This window comes from Budorcas taxicolor, chromosome 19 (assembly GCF_023091745.1).
Source record: "Budorcas taxicolor isolate Tak-1 chromosome 19, Takin1.1, whole genome shotgun sequence".
Lineage (NCBI taxonomy): Eukaryota > Metazoa > Chordata > Mammalia > Artiodactyla > Bovidae > Budorcas > Budorcas taxicolor.
The window spans coordinates 41,394,859-41,408,445 of record NC_068928.1 but is presented as its reverse complement, the minus strand read 5'-3'; the positions used below and the strand labels follow the sequence as shown (position 1 = coordinate 41,408,445).

The 13,587-nt window shown below is 53.4% G+C and overlaps 1 protein-coding gene across 1 annotated transcript; it reads left to right on the top strand.

Annotated features, from left to right (window-relative positions):
• The first annotated feature begins 8,546 nt into the window (after positions 1-8,546).
• KRT19 (keratin 19) lies at positions 8,547-12,203 on the top strand. The gene is made up of 6 exons (XM_052657228.1): positions 8,547-8,970; positions 10,621-10,703; positions 10,927-11,083; positions 11,386-11,547; positions 11,658-11,783; positions 11,915-12,203. The coding sequence occupies exons 1-6, from the start codon at positions 8,554-8,556 to the stop codon at positions 12,167-12,169; spliced, it is 1,200 nt and encodes a 399-aa protein (XP_052513188.1). The 5' UTR covers positions 8,547-8,553; the 3' UTR covers positions 12,170-12,203.
• Positions 12,204-13,587: the final 1,384 nt, after the last annotated feature.

Below are 13,587 nucleotides of genomic sequence, written 5' to 3'. Positions count from 1 at the left end.
TTGCCATGTGGAGCTCAGCTAGGGCTCTGTAGGGTTCACCTAGGGATTCTGAAATGAAAGAATCCCACATCCCAGAGTCTCTGCCCCTAAGGAGGCAGCGCCGATTCCCTTGAGGATGTTGGTGCCAGGGAATTTAGCAGATGACCCACCCAGGAGACCACTGTGGGCTCTGGGAAATCAGAGGAGATGTGGGACATTTTTCTTTCTCTCTGCCCTGTGTCTGGCTCTCCCCAGGCCCCAGTCTACATGGTACGGGCTGAGGTTTGGCACAGGGCTCCAAATGGGGCCCAGGTAGCCCAGGGCCACGGAAGAGGCAGAGAGAAGCGCCACTGGCTAAGTGACCAGCCAGTGCCCTCCCTGTGTGGAGAGGAGCTGAACCTGGTCACGTACACTCAGACCTGTGGGGGATGACAGGGCAGGGAGAGGCCACTCCTGTCTTCCTGAGTGTGGAATGTGGCACGTGGGGGGAGGCTGACCCTCTCCCTCCCCCACTGGCCTGGACCTCAGGCAGTTCCCTAACACTCAGCGCTCCTTGCCTTTCTCCATGCTTGGCGCTGGTTCCCGTCAGGCTGGTTTTTCCTCCCCTGGGGACTTCAAGAGGAACACCAGGGGTCATGCGGGCCCAGACAGCCATGACCCACCTTCCCTGGGTTCCCACGTGGGGGAAGTGACAGCGATGAGCTGCTGCAGACAGAGCTGGACCTGGACTGGGGGGGAGCTCCCGCCCCCACTGTTGGCCTCAGTCCCCATGACATCAGCTACCTGGCCTGAGGAAGGCCTTGAGTTGCCCACAGTATGGCCAGTCATTTCTTGTCTCTGCGTTACTCTCCATCATCATTCCAGGACTGATGGATCTTCTTTGTCTCTAACGGGGACTATTTCAACAGGCCCTAACCTGGTCTCCCTACACTTGGCCATGCCTTGCTCATCCCACCAACCCATTCAACACGTGGAACCCTTGGCAATTTCTAAAATATGAATTTGACCACATCACACCCCTGGTTAAAATGACTTCCCACTGTCTTCAGGATAAATCAACTCCCTGGCTGAGCTTACAGCACCTGGGACCTCTTCCCTGGTCTTCCCCTCCCCCGCATGTCCCCAACCAAACCAAACGACCACTGGCCCGGTAGCAGTGATCCTACTCTCCCAGGACCTCGTGCCTGACAAACACCAACAGGTGTTTCAGCCTCTTGCTCAAGGGCGGTGCCCTCTGTGCAGCATCTCACTCCCAGGCAGACATGATGGATCCCTCCCGCGGCTCCCACCTGCCCCTTCTCCAGAACAATTCTAAGCACCCATATACTCAATTATACTGATTTGTTTGAGATCCACATGCCTACTGGCTCAACAGTTCTAGAATGGTGGCCCACATAGTGGCTGCTCACTCCAGCACCCGTAGAAACCCCCCAGTTGTTTCAGAAAGTTGCCCCAAAATGCTTCCCATGTGCTCTCAAGGTGGCTGCTGGTTGCAGGCTCAGGTGAGGGTGGTCATTCCAGGTCCAGCCCACCTGTCTACATCACATGCAATACTCAGGGAGGCTGCCTGCTCATCGTGAGAATCTCTAGATCCCTGTCAGAGGATGACACCAGGGTCTCCCTAAGGCTTCCCATCCTCGGGTACCCAGAACAGAAGGAGCTCCTTCCAGGTCCAAGTCATACCAACTGAAGGAGCCTTCCTGCACCCACACTCTTTCCAAGTCCCTCTTAAAAAGTTCTGTCTTAGGACTTCCCTGATGGTCCAGTGGATAAGACACCCAGCTTTCACTGCAGGGGGCAGGGGTTCGATTCCTGCTCAGGGAACTAAGATTCCACATGCCTCCCATTGTGGCCAAAAAAAAGAAAGAAGGAAAAGTTCTGATGCCTTCTCTTTCCTTTTCACCCCCTTGCCTCATAAAGAAGGAAAATCAAAGCAAAGGACCTGGGGTAAGGGCAGGAGCCTAGAAACCTTTTGTGGGGAGATCTCTTTTCCCCACGTATGCTGTTACCCTTTCTGAAACTTCGCTCTCCTTTCTTAAGTCAAGATTAGAGTGTCACCATGCATGAGTGGGGACACAGAGGTCGGTGGTGTGTGTACCGGGAGGGGAAGAGGGATTTACTATAATACATATATGTTAAGTTGCTTCAGTCGTGTCCAACTCTTTGTGACCCCATGGACTGTAGCCTGCTGGGCTCCTCTGTCCATGGGATTTCCCAGGAAAGAATACTGGAGTGGGTCGCCATGCCCTCCTCTAGGGGATCTTCCCATGCCAGGGATGAACCCATGCATCCTGTGGCCTCTGCATTACAGGTGGAGTCTTCACTGCTGAGCCACTGGGGAACCCCATCTTACAAATACCCAGTTGTAAAAGTCCATCATGTAGTGTTTCCTAAGAAATTATTTTTAATTAGCCATTCATCATCTTAAATTAACAAATAATACATAGATACATTCTTGTTGTAAAAATTAGAATAGCAGACACAAGCTTGTGTTCCCCTGAATACTACTCTTCAATCAGCTTCTCTCCAGGGAAATCCTTGATGTCAGTCTGGTTTGTTTCCTGAGAGTTGGACCATAAAGAAAGCTGAGCACTGAAGAATTGATGCTTTTGAACTGTGATGTTGGAGAAGACTCTGGAGAGTATCTTGGACTGCAAGTAGGTCCAACCAGTCCATCCTAAAGGAGATCAGTCCTGGGTGCTCATTGGAAGGACTGATGTTGAAGCTGAAACTCCAATAGTTTGGCCACCTGATGCAAAGAGCTGACTCATTGGAAAAGACCCTGATGCTGGGAAAGATTGAGGACAGGAGGAGAAGGGGACGACAGAGGATGAGATGGTTGGATGGCATCACCGACTCAATGGATGTGGGTTTGGGTGGACTTCGGGAGTTGGTGATGGACAGGGAGGCCTGGCGTGCTGGGGTTCATGGAGTCGCAAAGAGTCAGACACGACTGAGAGACTGAACTGAACTGTTTATGTGCTTAGGTGCATACGCATATGTACCTGTAGAGGTGTCCTCTTTTAAGTGCATGTCAGCGTTAATTATGTTATATGCATTGCTCTCCCACTGCTTTTATTTTACCCAACAGCTGGTTCTTTGAGATTCTCCATATCACTAAATATTGACATGACTCACTTGTTTAATTTCTTCTCACACAATGTGAATGGTGCAGAGTTTACTCAATGTCCCCCTACCTTTTTCTTTTTTTGGCTTTCCTTTATTATAAGCAATGCTTCAGAGTGGCTTTCCTTTATTATAAGCAATGCTTCAGAACATATCTTTCTATATACCTTCCTGAATATATGAACAAGGGGTTCTTTGGGAATATACATGGAAGAGTGGAACTGAGGCTTGCAGCGGATTTTTTTTTTTTTTTAATGGAAAGTGTTAGTCACTCAGTCGTGTCCGACTCTTTGCAACCCCATGGACTGTAGCCCGCTAGCCTCCTCGGTCCAGGGGATTTCCCAGGACAGAGTGGGTTGCCATTTTCTTCTCCATCTCTTCTATTTTTTAAAATTATTTCTTTATGGTTAGCTTAACAGGGTTTTAAGAAGGAGCAAAAATTAATGTGGGTATTCAGTCTACCATATTTCATCAGAATGAATATCTCTACAATCCCCTGACAGACTGCCTTTCCCAACTTGATGACCCTTTCTCCAGACCAGTGGAAGAAAGCACCTTGACCCCCAACCCATGAGAGGGGGGACAGCGTTTGCGGTTGGGACTATAGCTTTAGAGAGTTAAAGACTTGGGCTTAAATCCTGGGTCCGATGTAAGAGACAGATGGGCTCCAGCTTAGACATTGACAACTGGCCTCCTGTTTGCATTTCATGAGGTATGAAGAAGTGGGCTTCAGGCTGGATACTTAAAACTGTCAGGATTTCTTGAGACAATAGATAGGTGGGCTCCAGTTAAGGCATTGACAATCAGCTCCCTGTTTGCCCTCTGAAATGGAAGTAACAACAGGAACGGTAAATAGCCAGTAAACACTTTCAAGGCAATAGTCAATGGCAATAGTCAAGGTGACACTCACGGCAAGGGTAGAGGGCAAAACCCTCGTTGAGTAAAGGATTAAGGGGTCTCACTCTTCCATCTTTGGGGACAAGGGAGAAACTACACATGCCGAGAAAGGCTCCTCGTGAGTCAAAAGTTAAGGGATAACCCCAGGCTATAATGTGACTCCTCAGAAGCCTTTACTTCCAGATCCATCTAGGCTGAGGTGCACCCAGGGGAAAGTCTGAGGGTAGGTCAGGCACGGAAAAGAAACCAGATAACTGGCGTGAAGGAAGATAAAGACCCGGAAGAACTGCCCTATATAAATGACTTAGCTACCTTTTTACTGTGCTCCTCCTCACGAGGGGAAGGCTAACACCATTTCTCTCTGGGTGTGCATCTCTGCCTTGCTTCTGTTTTAACTAAACAGTTTCTCTATATGCTCTCCCACTTGTTGTTATGCTTCATCGCTAATAATAAATTTTAATACCTGCATGTACAGTTTCTGCCTCCGTGATAAATATATTTTTCACTGGGGGGAGAGATCTGGGGAAAAATAACTTCTAGCCTCTAGCCCTTGCTGGTCTGGTGGCTAGGATTACTGATTGTTATCCAGGCTTACCCAGGTTCAATTCCTGGCCGGGGAATTAAGATCTCATTTCATGCCACCACTCACTGCTGCCTCACCAAGATTAGGGTCATTACTCATGTGACTGGTCAAGTTACTAACATTTTTTGAGCCTCAGTTTTCTTGGTCTGTAAAATGGGGATGATAACACTTTAATTCACAGGACTAGTTGAAATAATGTATACAAAGTGTTTAACCTAGTGGCTGGCACAGTAGACACTAGCTGTCATTGTTATCACTTTCATCATCATTACTCCTGTTGGCATTACGGTCATCGTTGTCACACCATTTCATTCTACCCAAGGACTAAGACTCTCACTTCTCTCCAGTGGTCCCAAACACTATTTGATTTCTTCAGGGATGATGAAAACTCCCCTACCTATAATTACTCCCGTCTGGGAGCTGAAATCTGCATTTGCTCCAGTGTTAGAAGCTTCTGTGTTAGTTGCTCAGTTATGTTCGACTCTGCGACCCCATGGACTATAACTGACCAGGCTCCTCTGTCCATGGAATTCTCCAGGTAAGAATGCTGGAGTGGGTTGCCATTCCCTTCTCCAGGGGATCTTTCTGACCCAGGGGTTGAACCTTTGTCTCTTCTGTCTCCTGCATTGGCAGGAGGGTTCTTTACCACCAGTGCCACCTGGGAAGCTTCCCTGGGCTCAGATGGTAAAGAATCTGCCTGGAATGCAGGAGACCTGGGTTTGATTCCTGGGTCAGGAAGATCCCATGGAGTAGGGAATGGCAACCTACTCCAGTTTCCTTGCCTGGAGAATTACATGGACAGAGGAGCCTGGCAGACTACAGTCCATGGACTTACAGAGTTGGACATGACTAAAGCAACTTATATAAAGAAAGCTGAGTGCCGAAGAATTGATGCTTTTGAACTGTGGTGTTGGAGAAGACTCTTGAGAGTCCCTTGGACTGCAAGGAGATCAGACCAGTCAATCCTAAAGGAAATCAGTCCCAAATATTCCTTGGAAGGACTGATGCTGAAGCTGAAACTCCAATACTTTTGCCACCTGATGCAAAGAGCTGACTCATTGGAAAAGACCCTGATGCTGGGCAAGATTGAAGGCAGGAGGGGAAGGGGTCGACAGAATTAAATGATTGGATGGCATCACCGACTTTCTGGACATGAGTTTGAGCAAGCTCCGGGAGTTGGTGATGGACACGGAAGCCTGGAGTGCTGCAGCCCAGTGGGAGTCACAAAGAGTTGGACACAACTGAGTGATTGAACTGAACTGAAAGCAGCTTAGCACGCGAGAAGCGTCTAGGGTAGGTCCAGGTAGAGAACCGTTGGCCTCAGGACTTGGACACAAGTTAGCCATGTGACCTCAGGTGAATCACTTTACTTCTCTGAGCTTCCTGGGACTAGATCATCTTTTCCTAGACCAGAGCCCTAGACCAGGGCTTGGGAAGGGAGTTCGTCCAATCAGGTTCTGCAGGTTCTTGCCCTCCCACAGCCAGAGGCAGATCAAGGACTCTGCTCGTGGGCAGTCTGTTTTCCCAGTGGGAACCGCAGCTTGATTCCTCAGTTCCATCTCTTGGGAGGGCAGCCTTAACAGATTGTTCTCTTGAGTTCTGGATGTGCCAGAGAAGTGTTTAAAAGTCACACAGCTCACAGTGGAAGGTGCTAGGCACTGTTCTGGCTAGAGAGTGGGGGCAGGGGATTCTCCCAGACTCCACTGTTCAGCTCAGACTGGGCCTGACTATCCTTGGAGTTAACCTAGGATTTTGGGGGAAAGAGATCCCAGGGAGTTGTTTTGGAGGTGGGACTTCCTTGGAAGGGAGAGCACAGCCTCAGTTGCACCCGGAAACTCAGGCCATGGGGCAGAGGAGGGTTAAGAGGCCAGAAGCCAGAATCTAACACTCTTGGCTGCGGACCTCCTGCAAGTCATTGTCCCTCTCGAAGCTTCTGTTTCCTCATCTGTAAGATGGGGATCAGAATACCTTTTATACTGGGTGGCTGTGGGGATCCAATGAGATCTGAAAAGACTTTATAAAAGGTACTGCCCTGCAGTCAATTGTTCTTATGGCTCTGGCGTAGAGGGCTGGGACTCTAAGCTCTTCTGAAGTACAGTGAACTTAATCTCTGGAGAACTCTTGGTCCCATTCTTTGTTTCCTAACGCGAAGTCCCGTCCTAAACCTTCCTATCAGGCTCAGAAGCAGAGACTTCAGCCAGGGCTTGGTATGCTAGCAACTATCTGGCCAATTTCCCCCTCCCCCGCCAGGAGCAGGCCTCCTCCTCAGGGCCAAATAGTGACTCACATCAGACCAGCTCTGGCGGCTACAACCTTTGTGAAGGCCCAGCCACACCCTGCTTTCAGGGCCGGCCTTGAGTCTTTTTTCCCCCTGGGAGCCCCAGGACCCACTTTGCAGGTCTGATTCACTGGTTTAAACAGCCTCAGACTGGCTTTCCTGGGGCTGCTCCTGGTGGGCGAGGGTGTGTACATACGTGCGTGTGTGCATGTGTATGTGTTGTTGCTCCCCCTGATCTTGAATAAATTGGTGGCCAGAAGATAGTTTATCGGGGACAGGTTTCAGAGGCAGGGGACAAGTCTTCATTTACTCACAAGTGACCCAGGAGATCAAATGCAGGAGGAGGGCTAAGATTTCACTGGAAAATGAGAGTAACTGGCCCATGTCCCTGCCACCCTGTCAAAAGGGCATAGGGCCTCTGTCCTGAGACTGGGTGGCTGCTCTGACATAAGGATGGGAAAGAACTGTGGGGACAACTGTGAGGAGGAGTGAGGTCCCTGGGGACAGGAATTGGGGTGAGGTTGCTTCAGGACCTTGCAGTGCCTGGCACGGGTGCCTCCAAGGCGATTGAAAAGGTGGGTGGAACAACTGAACTGGGTGAACAGCGGGCTCGGGGCGGTGTGTGGAGTGGAGGGGCACCTTCCTCTATTACCCAAACTCTCCATGGTGAGCATGAGTGCCCTTCCTGGCAATCCATCTATTCATCCGGGTACTAGGACAGGACAAACAGACACAGGAGGATTCAGCCTTTGACACCCTGCTTGGAGATGCTCACAAGGACAGAGGGATGCTATCCTGTCTCCGGGCAGCAGGTGCTAAAAGACTCATGAGTGTTACTTGCCTCGCTTAGGCTCAGAATGTATGCCTTTGGAGTTGGAGGTAGAGGGTTGTTCTGGTAGAGGGGTGGGTAGGAGGTGAGAGGCGCTGAATGGGGGATCAGCCTTCAGGTCGGGGGCCAGGGTAATTGTGCTTTTTACAGTCCGGTTGCAGATACCCTCCCAACAGCTGTTCCCAGGAGCCTATTGTCACCCTGGGGCCCTGTGCAGCCATAACAGGGTGGGGTGGCTTTGTCTCAGGAGGCCTGGGAGGTTGCAGCTCAGAGTACCTCCATCTGGGGTATTTGAGGGGGGCCAGGGTGTGGGCGAGCCCCAAGGGACAGCTTCAGAGAGGTGGTAATTCCCAGGGGGATGTAGGAATCAGGAGAATGTACTTTTGGGGGGCTTAATTTTGCTCATAAGGGGCTCGGAGTATGATGGGGAGGGGTACTCTGAGTGAGTGATCTGTACTCTCAGAAGGACTGTAATTCCTGGGGGGTGTCAAACTCAGGGTGATCTTAATGGGGGGGCAGCATGTGAACTGCGGGGATGTCCAAGGGTGAGTGTGCTAGCGGGGTGTGGAGCTGGGGCTCGGAGTGGGCTGGGGTGGGGCAGCTCTCGGGCGGGCAGGAACTTCTGGCCCCTGGGAGGGGAGAGGAAGAAGCTGAGCCGCCAGGAACTGACCAATGGGGAGAGCGCCCTTATTTGCAATCAGGAGCCTGCAAATTCCAGGGCGCTCAGATAGCCGCCTGACACCGTCCCCCCTCCCCCTCCCCCGCCCGCCCCGGGCATAAAAGGCGCCAGGTGAGGGCCTCTCGCCACTCCTCCTGCCGACCGCAGCCACTCCGACCAGTGCCGCCTCGTCCTCCTTCGCCATGACTTCCTACAGCTATCGCCAGTCGTCGTCCACCTCGTCCTTCGGGGGTATGGGCGGCGGCTCCGTGCGCTTCGGGGCTGGAGGCGCCTTCCGCGCGCCCAGCATCCATGGGGGCTCAGGTGGCCGCGGCGTGTCCGTGTCCTCCGCCCGCTTCGTGTCCTCGTCCTCCGGGGGCTACGGCGGCGGCTATGCGGGCGCCCTGGCCACGTCCGACGGGCTGCTGGCGGGCAACGAGAAGCTCACCATGCAGAACCTCAACGACCGCCTGGCCTCCTACCTGGAGAAGGTGCGCGCCCTGGAGGAGGCCAACGGCGACTTGGAGATGAAGATCCGCGACTGGTACCAGAAGCAGGGGCCCGGGCCCGCCCGCGACTACAGCCACTACTTCAAGACCATCGAGGACCTGCGGGACCAGGTGGGCGGTGGCCCGGCTGGGGGAAGTGCACCTGCCGCGGAAACCCAGCCCCGCGGGCCGGGCGAGGCCCGAGGCGGGGGCGGCGGGTGCCCGAGCCACCTCCGGGCGGGGCGGGAGCGAGCCCGTTAGGATGTGGGAGGCCGACAGGGTGGGGCTGAGCGGAGCGGGCAGGTGAGGAGGGGCAGGACAATGGGCCAGGAAGTGAAGCCTGGAGGGCGGGGCGGGTTAGTGTGGCAGGGCTGGAGGAGGAAGGCGCTCCGCTCCGCTAGGCCTGGCAAAGGGGATCGGAAGTAGCAGAAGGAGTTGGGGCACAATGTGGGCTGCCCTGAGGTCTAGGCCCGAGTCGCCGTGACAACAGGAATATGCAAGAGTTTGGCCAGGGAGAAATTCGGTCCACACCGGGCCAGCCCCGTCTCCTGCAGTCCCCGGTTGGGGCCCTCTGCATTCCTTTATTCCGGGCGGGGGCGGGGGGTCTGGTTTCCCTCACGCTCAGGCTGAAGGCCTCGGCTGCCCAGGGGGCCACCTGGGACTCTGAGGAGCTCTGGGAAGAATGGGAGAGGCCGACTCTGGGCCCTGTTCAAGGAGGGACATTCACTGTGGCCCTTGGACCGAGTGAGAGTGTAGAATGCAACCGGTGTGCGGAGGCCCAATGCTCTGTGGGTGGAGACAGGTCCCAGCTCCAGCCTCTTCCTGGGCGGTGCTCAGGGTCGTTCAGGGTAGGGCTTGATCTCCGCCCACCCTACGGGGAAGAGCAGGAGCTGGGAGCTCATCCAGAAGAAATGTTTCAGGAGCCAGTGGGACATTTAACAGTCTCATATGCCATGCATGCTTGCGAGTGTGCTCAGTCGTGCCCGACTTGTTGTGACCTCATGGACTGTAGCCCCAGGCTCCTCTGTCAATAGAATTTTCCAGGCAAGATTACTGGAGCTGGTTGCCATTTCCTTCTCCAGGGGATCTTCCCCACCCAGGGATGGAACCCAAGTTTCGTGTCTCCTGCATTGGCAGGCAGACATGTTGGATCTCCAAACACACAGCCCCCACAACATAGCCCAGGACTCATCTTGTGCCTGGCCTGGTGATGGGTGCCAGGTGCCTAGACCAGTCCCCCAGATGAGAGTTAGGATGTAAACAACTAGGGTAGTGCTTTCACACTTGTAAAACAGTGACCTACACTAGGAAATACAGTTTACCCAAAAGAGGAGGTGTGAAGTGCTGACACTTAACAGATACTCAAGAAATTCCCTTCCCTGAAGGCAGAATGTGCTTTGAGTAGGGGTGGGACAATGGGGTAACCCCTATTTTTGCTGCATCTGGTCTGCAGATCACTAGAGGCTGCCTCCCTAAGACCATTAAGAGTTTCCCTGGGTACAGGTCTTGGAAACTTTTCCCTCTGAGGCTTACCGCTCTCCCCTGCCCCTGCCCATCTTCTGCCCCCTGGGTCAGCCTCCTTGGTAGTAATTTTCTCCTGTTCCAGCTCTCAGGCCTGGACTGATTTCAAGGCCGCCCAGAGAGCAGGCAGCCTGGGGTGGCTGGAGCTTTGGTCTCCAGGGACCCGGGGGCACACGCGATTCTTTGCTTCTCTGGGAAGAAAGTGGGTGGGCATTGCCCATATGCTGAACTGGTGCCAACCTCTTGCATTCTGCCTCGCAGATTCTCGGTGCCACCATTGAGAACTCCAAGATAGTCCTGCAGATCGACAATGCCCGTCTGGCTGCAGATGACTTCCGTACCAAGTGAGTGTCTCTACTTTTGGGGCTGCTGAAGCCAGGGCAGGGGAGGGGAGGCAGTCCCTTTGGGGGCTCAGAGCCATGGCGGGAAATGGATGCTTCCCTCACCTACCCTAGCTGGTCTAAAGCACTTTCCATCCCCCATGGGGCCTTGAGCCCAGGGGAGGTGGGGAAATCTTCAGAGGTGCAGAGGAAATGCTGGCCTGACTACGACTATTTCCTCTGAAAGGTTTGAGACGGAGCAAGCTTTGCGCCTGAGCGTGGAGGCTGACATCAATGGCCTGCGCCGGGTGCTGGATGAGCTGACCCTGGCCAGGACTGACCTGGAGATGCAGATTGAAGGCCTGAAGGAGGAGCTGGCCTACCTGAAGAAGAACCACGAGGAGGTGGGTTTCAGGCTGGGCATCCCATCCACCCTAACCCAGCTCCCCAGATAAGATTTTTAGCCTGTATCCTCTGCCTGTGGCCACATTTGCGGGCCTCTTGACCTGATCCTGAGTGTGGATTGTGGCTCTCAAGGGTTCTAACAGCAGATGGTGGTGACTCCGTCTGTCCCCCAGTGCTGGTCCTAGGTCTGCACCTGAAAACCGGCCTCTCCCCGCCATGGCCTGGGGTATCGGGGCGTGACCTGGCTCAGGCCCAGCAGGGTCTGGGCCCTGACATGCCCATCTCTGCTGTATCTTTCCAGGAAATCAGTATGCTGAAGGGCCAGGTGGGTGGCCAGGTCAGTGTGGAGGTGGATTCTGCTCCGGGCATCGACCTAGCCAAGATCCTGAGTGACATGAGAAGCCAGTATGAGGTCATGGCTGAGAAGAACCGGAAGGATGCTGAGGCCTGGTTCACCAGCAAGGTATGGAGGGGGAGGCAGGTGCTCCCTGGAGAGGCGGCAAGGAGAGGAGGCTTCATGCTCCTGGCGAGAGTCTGAGCCAGTGCTATTCTCTCTGCCTCCTTTCACTGCAGACCGAGGAGCTGAACAGGGAGGTCGCTGGCCACACGGAGCAGCTGCAGATCAGCAAGACGGAGGTCACTGACCTGCGGCGCACCCTCCAGGGTCTGGAGATTGAGCTGCAGTCTCAGCTCAGCATGGTAGGTGCCCTCTGCCCTGTGGGATTCACACTTGTGTCCTTGTAGCCTTGGGCAGCCTGGGTGGTGCCTCTGCCTGGACCCTTTCTGGGCACCAGGCTCTGCTGAGCCTTCTTCCCTCTCTCTGCGTTCAGAAAGCTGCCCTGGAAGGCACACTGGCAGAAACAGAGGCTCGCTTCGGAGCCCAGCTGGCGCAGATCCAGGCGCTGATCAGCGGTATCGAGGCCCAGCTGAGTGACGTGCGAGCTGACACCGAGCGGCAGAACCAGGAGTACCAACACCTCATGGACATCAAGACCCGGCTGGAGCAGGAGATTGCCACCTACCGAAACCTGCTGGAGGGCCAGGATGCCTACTACAACGACCTGTCCCTCGCGAAGGCCCTCTGAGTCTGGTGGCCTCTTGGCTTTCCTGCTCTGCTGCAGAAGGAATTCCCCTGGGTAGAGGCATGGGAGGGGAGGGACCCTTACCCTTGCCTCTCCTCCTGACCTGCTAATAAAACTTTATGGCCCAAAGGAAGATGGACGTTGGGTTTCTTATTTCAGTCCCTGGAGGTGGGCCTGGCCTTGGCACTGTTTAGGTTTTATTGTTCAGGTTTCATTTGAACCAGAGTACACCATGTCCCAGGAAAGGAAAGGGAGGGCTCTTACAAACTGTAGCTATTACCATAATTTCACTTTCCAGAGGTCTTCACTTATCTCACCAGTCCCCTAAAACAAGCTTGTGAAATAAGCATTGCTACCATTTTATGGAAGGATAGGGCTTCCTTGGTGACTCAGATGGTAAAGATTCCGCCTGCAATGAAGGAGACCCAAGTATGATCCCTGGGTTGGGAAGATCCCTGGGTTGGGAAGATCCCCTGGAGAAGGGGATGGCTACCTACTGCAGTTTTCTTGCCTGGAGAATTCTATGCACAGAGGAACCTGGAGGGGTATAGTCCATGGGGTCACAGAGTCAGACTTGTATGTTTGTTGTGTATCTATACTGTTCTAAAGCAAGGCAAGGGTGGGATTTGAAACTGTGGTTTTTGCTTCCAGATTTAGTGTTTTTTTTTTCCCACTGAACTCCCCCCAAGGGTTGGTGTGTGTTTATCTGTAATTAATGTTTACTGAGCACCTACTAAGTGCCATTTAATCAAAGTCCATAGGGTGCAAAGAGTCAGACATGACTGAAATGACTTAACAAGTTATATCCTATATAGAGCAGGAAACAGGCTCAGAGAGGTTAAATAACTTGACCAAGGCCTCACAGCAACTAATGGCAGAGCTAGGACCAGAATCCACATTTCCTGATTCTTAACCCAGGTGCCACCCCTGTACCCCTGATTCGGAGGATGATAACCCCTGTGCCATTTCCTCAATACATTCCAGTCTTGCTCTGTGTGAAGGCCTAGGACTGGGATCCCCTGAGGCAGGTCCTCCTGACACTCAAGGAGAAACAAGCTGAGACTTTGGGTCAGAGGGCAGGCATCAGCTCAGAGCCAGGCTGGAGAGGCTGCCCTGTCAAGGCGTGTACGTGCACGTGTACTGACAATATCCATCCCCTGGCAGCCTGTATAAACCTCTTACGGCCACCAGCCCATACCTGGGCCCAGAGCCTGGAATAGGACCCAGTTGTGACCTGGACCTCCCACACAGACCTCCAAAGTGGCTTGCCTGGGGTCAGTCCTGGGCCCACAAGGGAACGCACATCCCAGCTTCCTGGTGCGACTCTGCCCTTGGGTGGGTATGGTCCTGCCCCTGTGGTTTATGGCTCAGCTGCCAAGAACAGAGGCCAATTAAAGGTAAATAAGTCACACTTTCCCCAG

What these genes read in the sequence shown, in the direction of transcription:
- KRT19 (XM_052657228.1), top strand. Translation starts at nt 8,554, where the DNA reads ATGACTTCCTACAGCTATCGCCAGTCGTCGTCCACCTCGTCCTTCGGG. An exon ending in TCGAGGACCTGCGGGACCAG is followed by an intron (nt 8,971 to 10,620) that starts GTGGGCGGTGGC and finishes TCTGCCTCGCAG; the next exon opens with ATTCTCGGTGCCACCATTGA. An exon ending in TGCAGTCTCAGCTCAGCATG is followed by an intron (nt 11,784 to 11,914) that starts GTAGGTGCCCTC and finishes CTCTGCGTTCAG; the next exon opens with AAAGCTGCCCTGGAAGGCAC.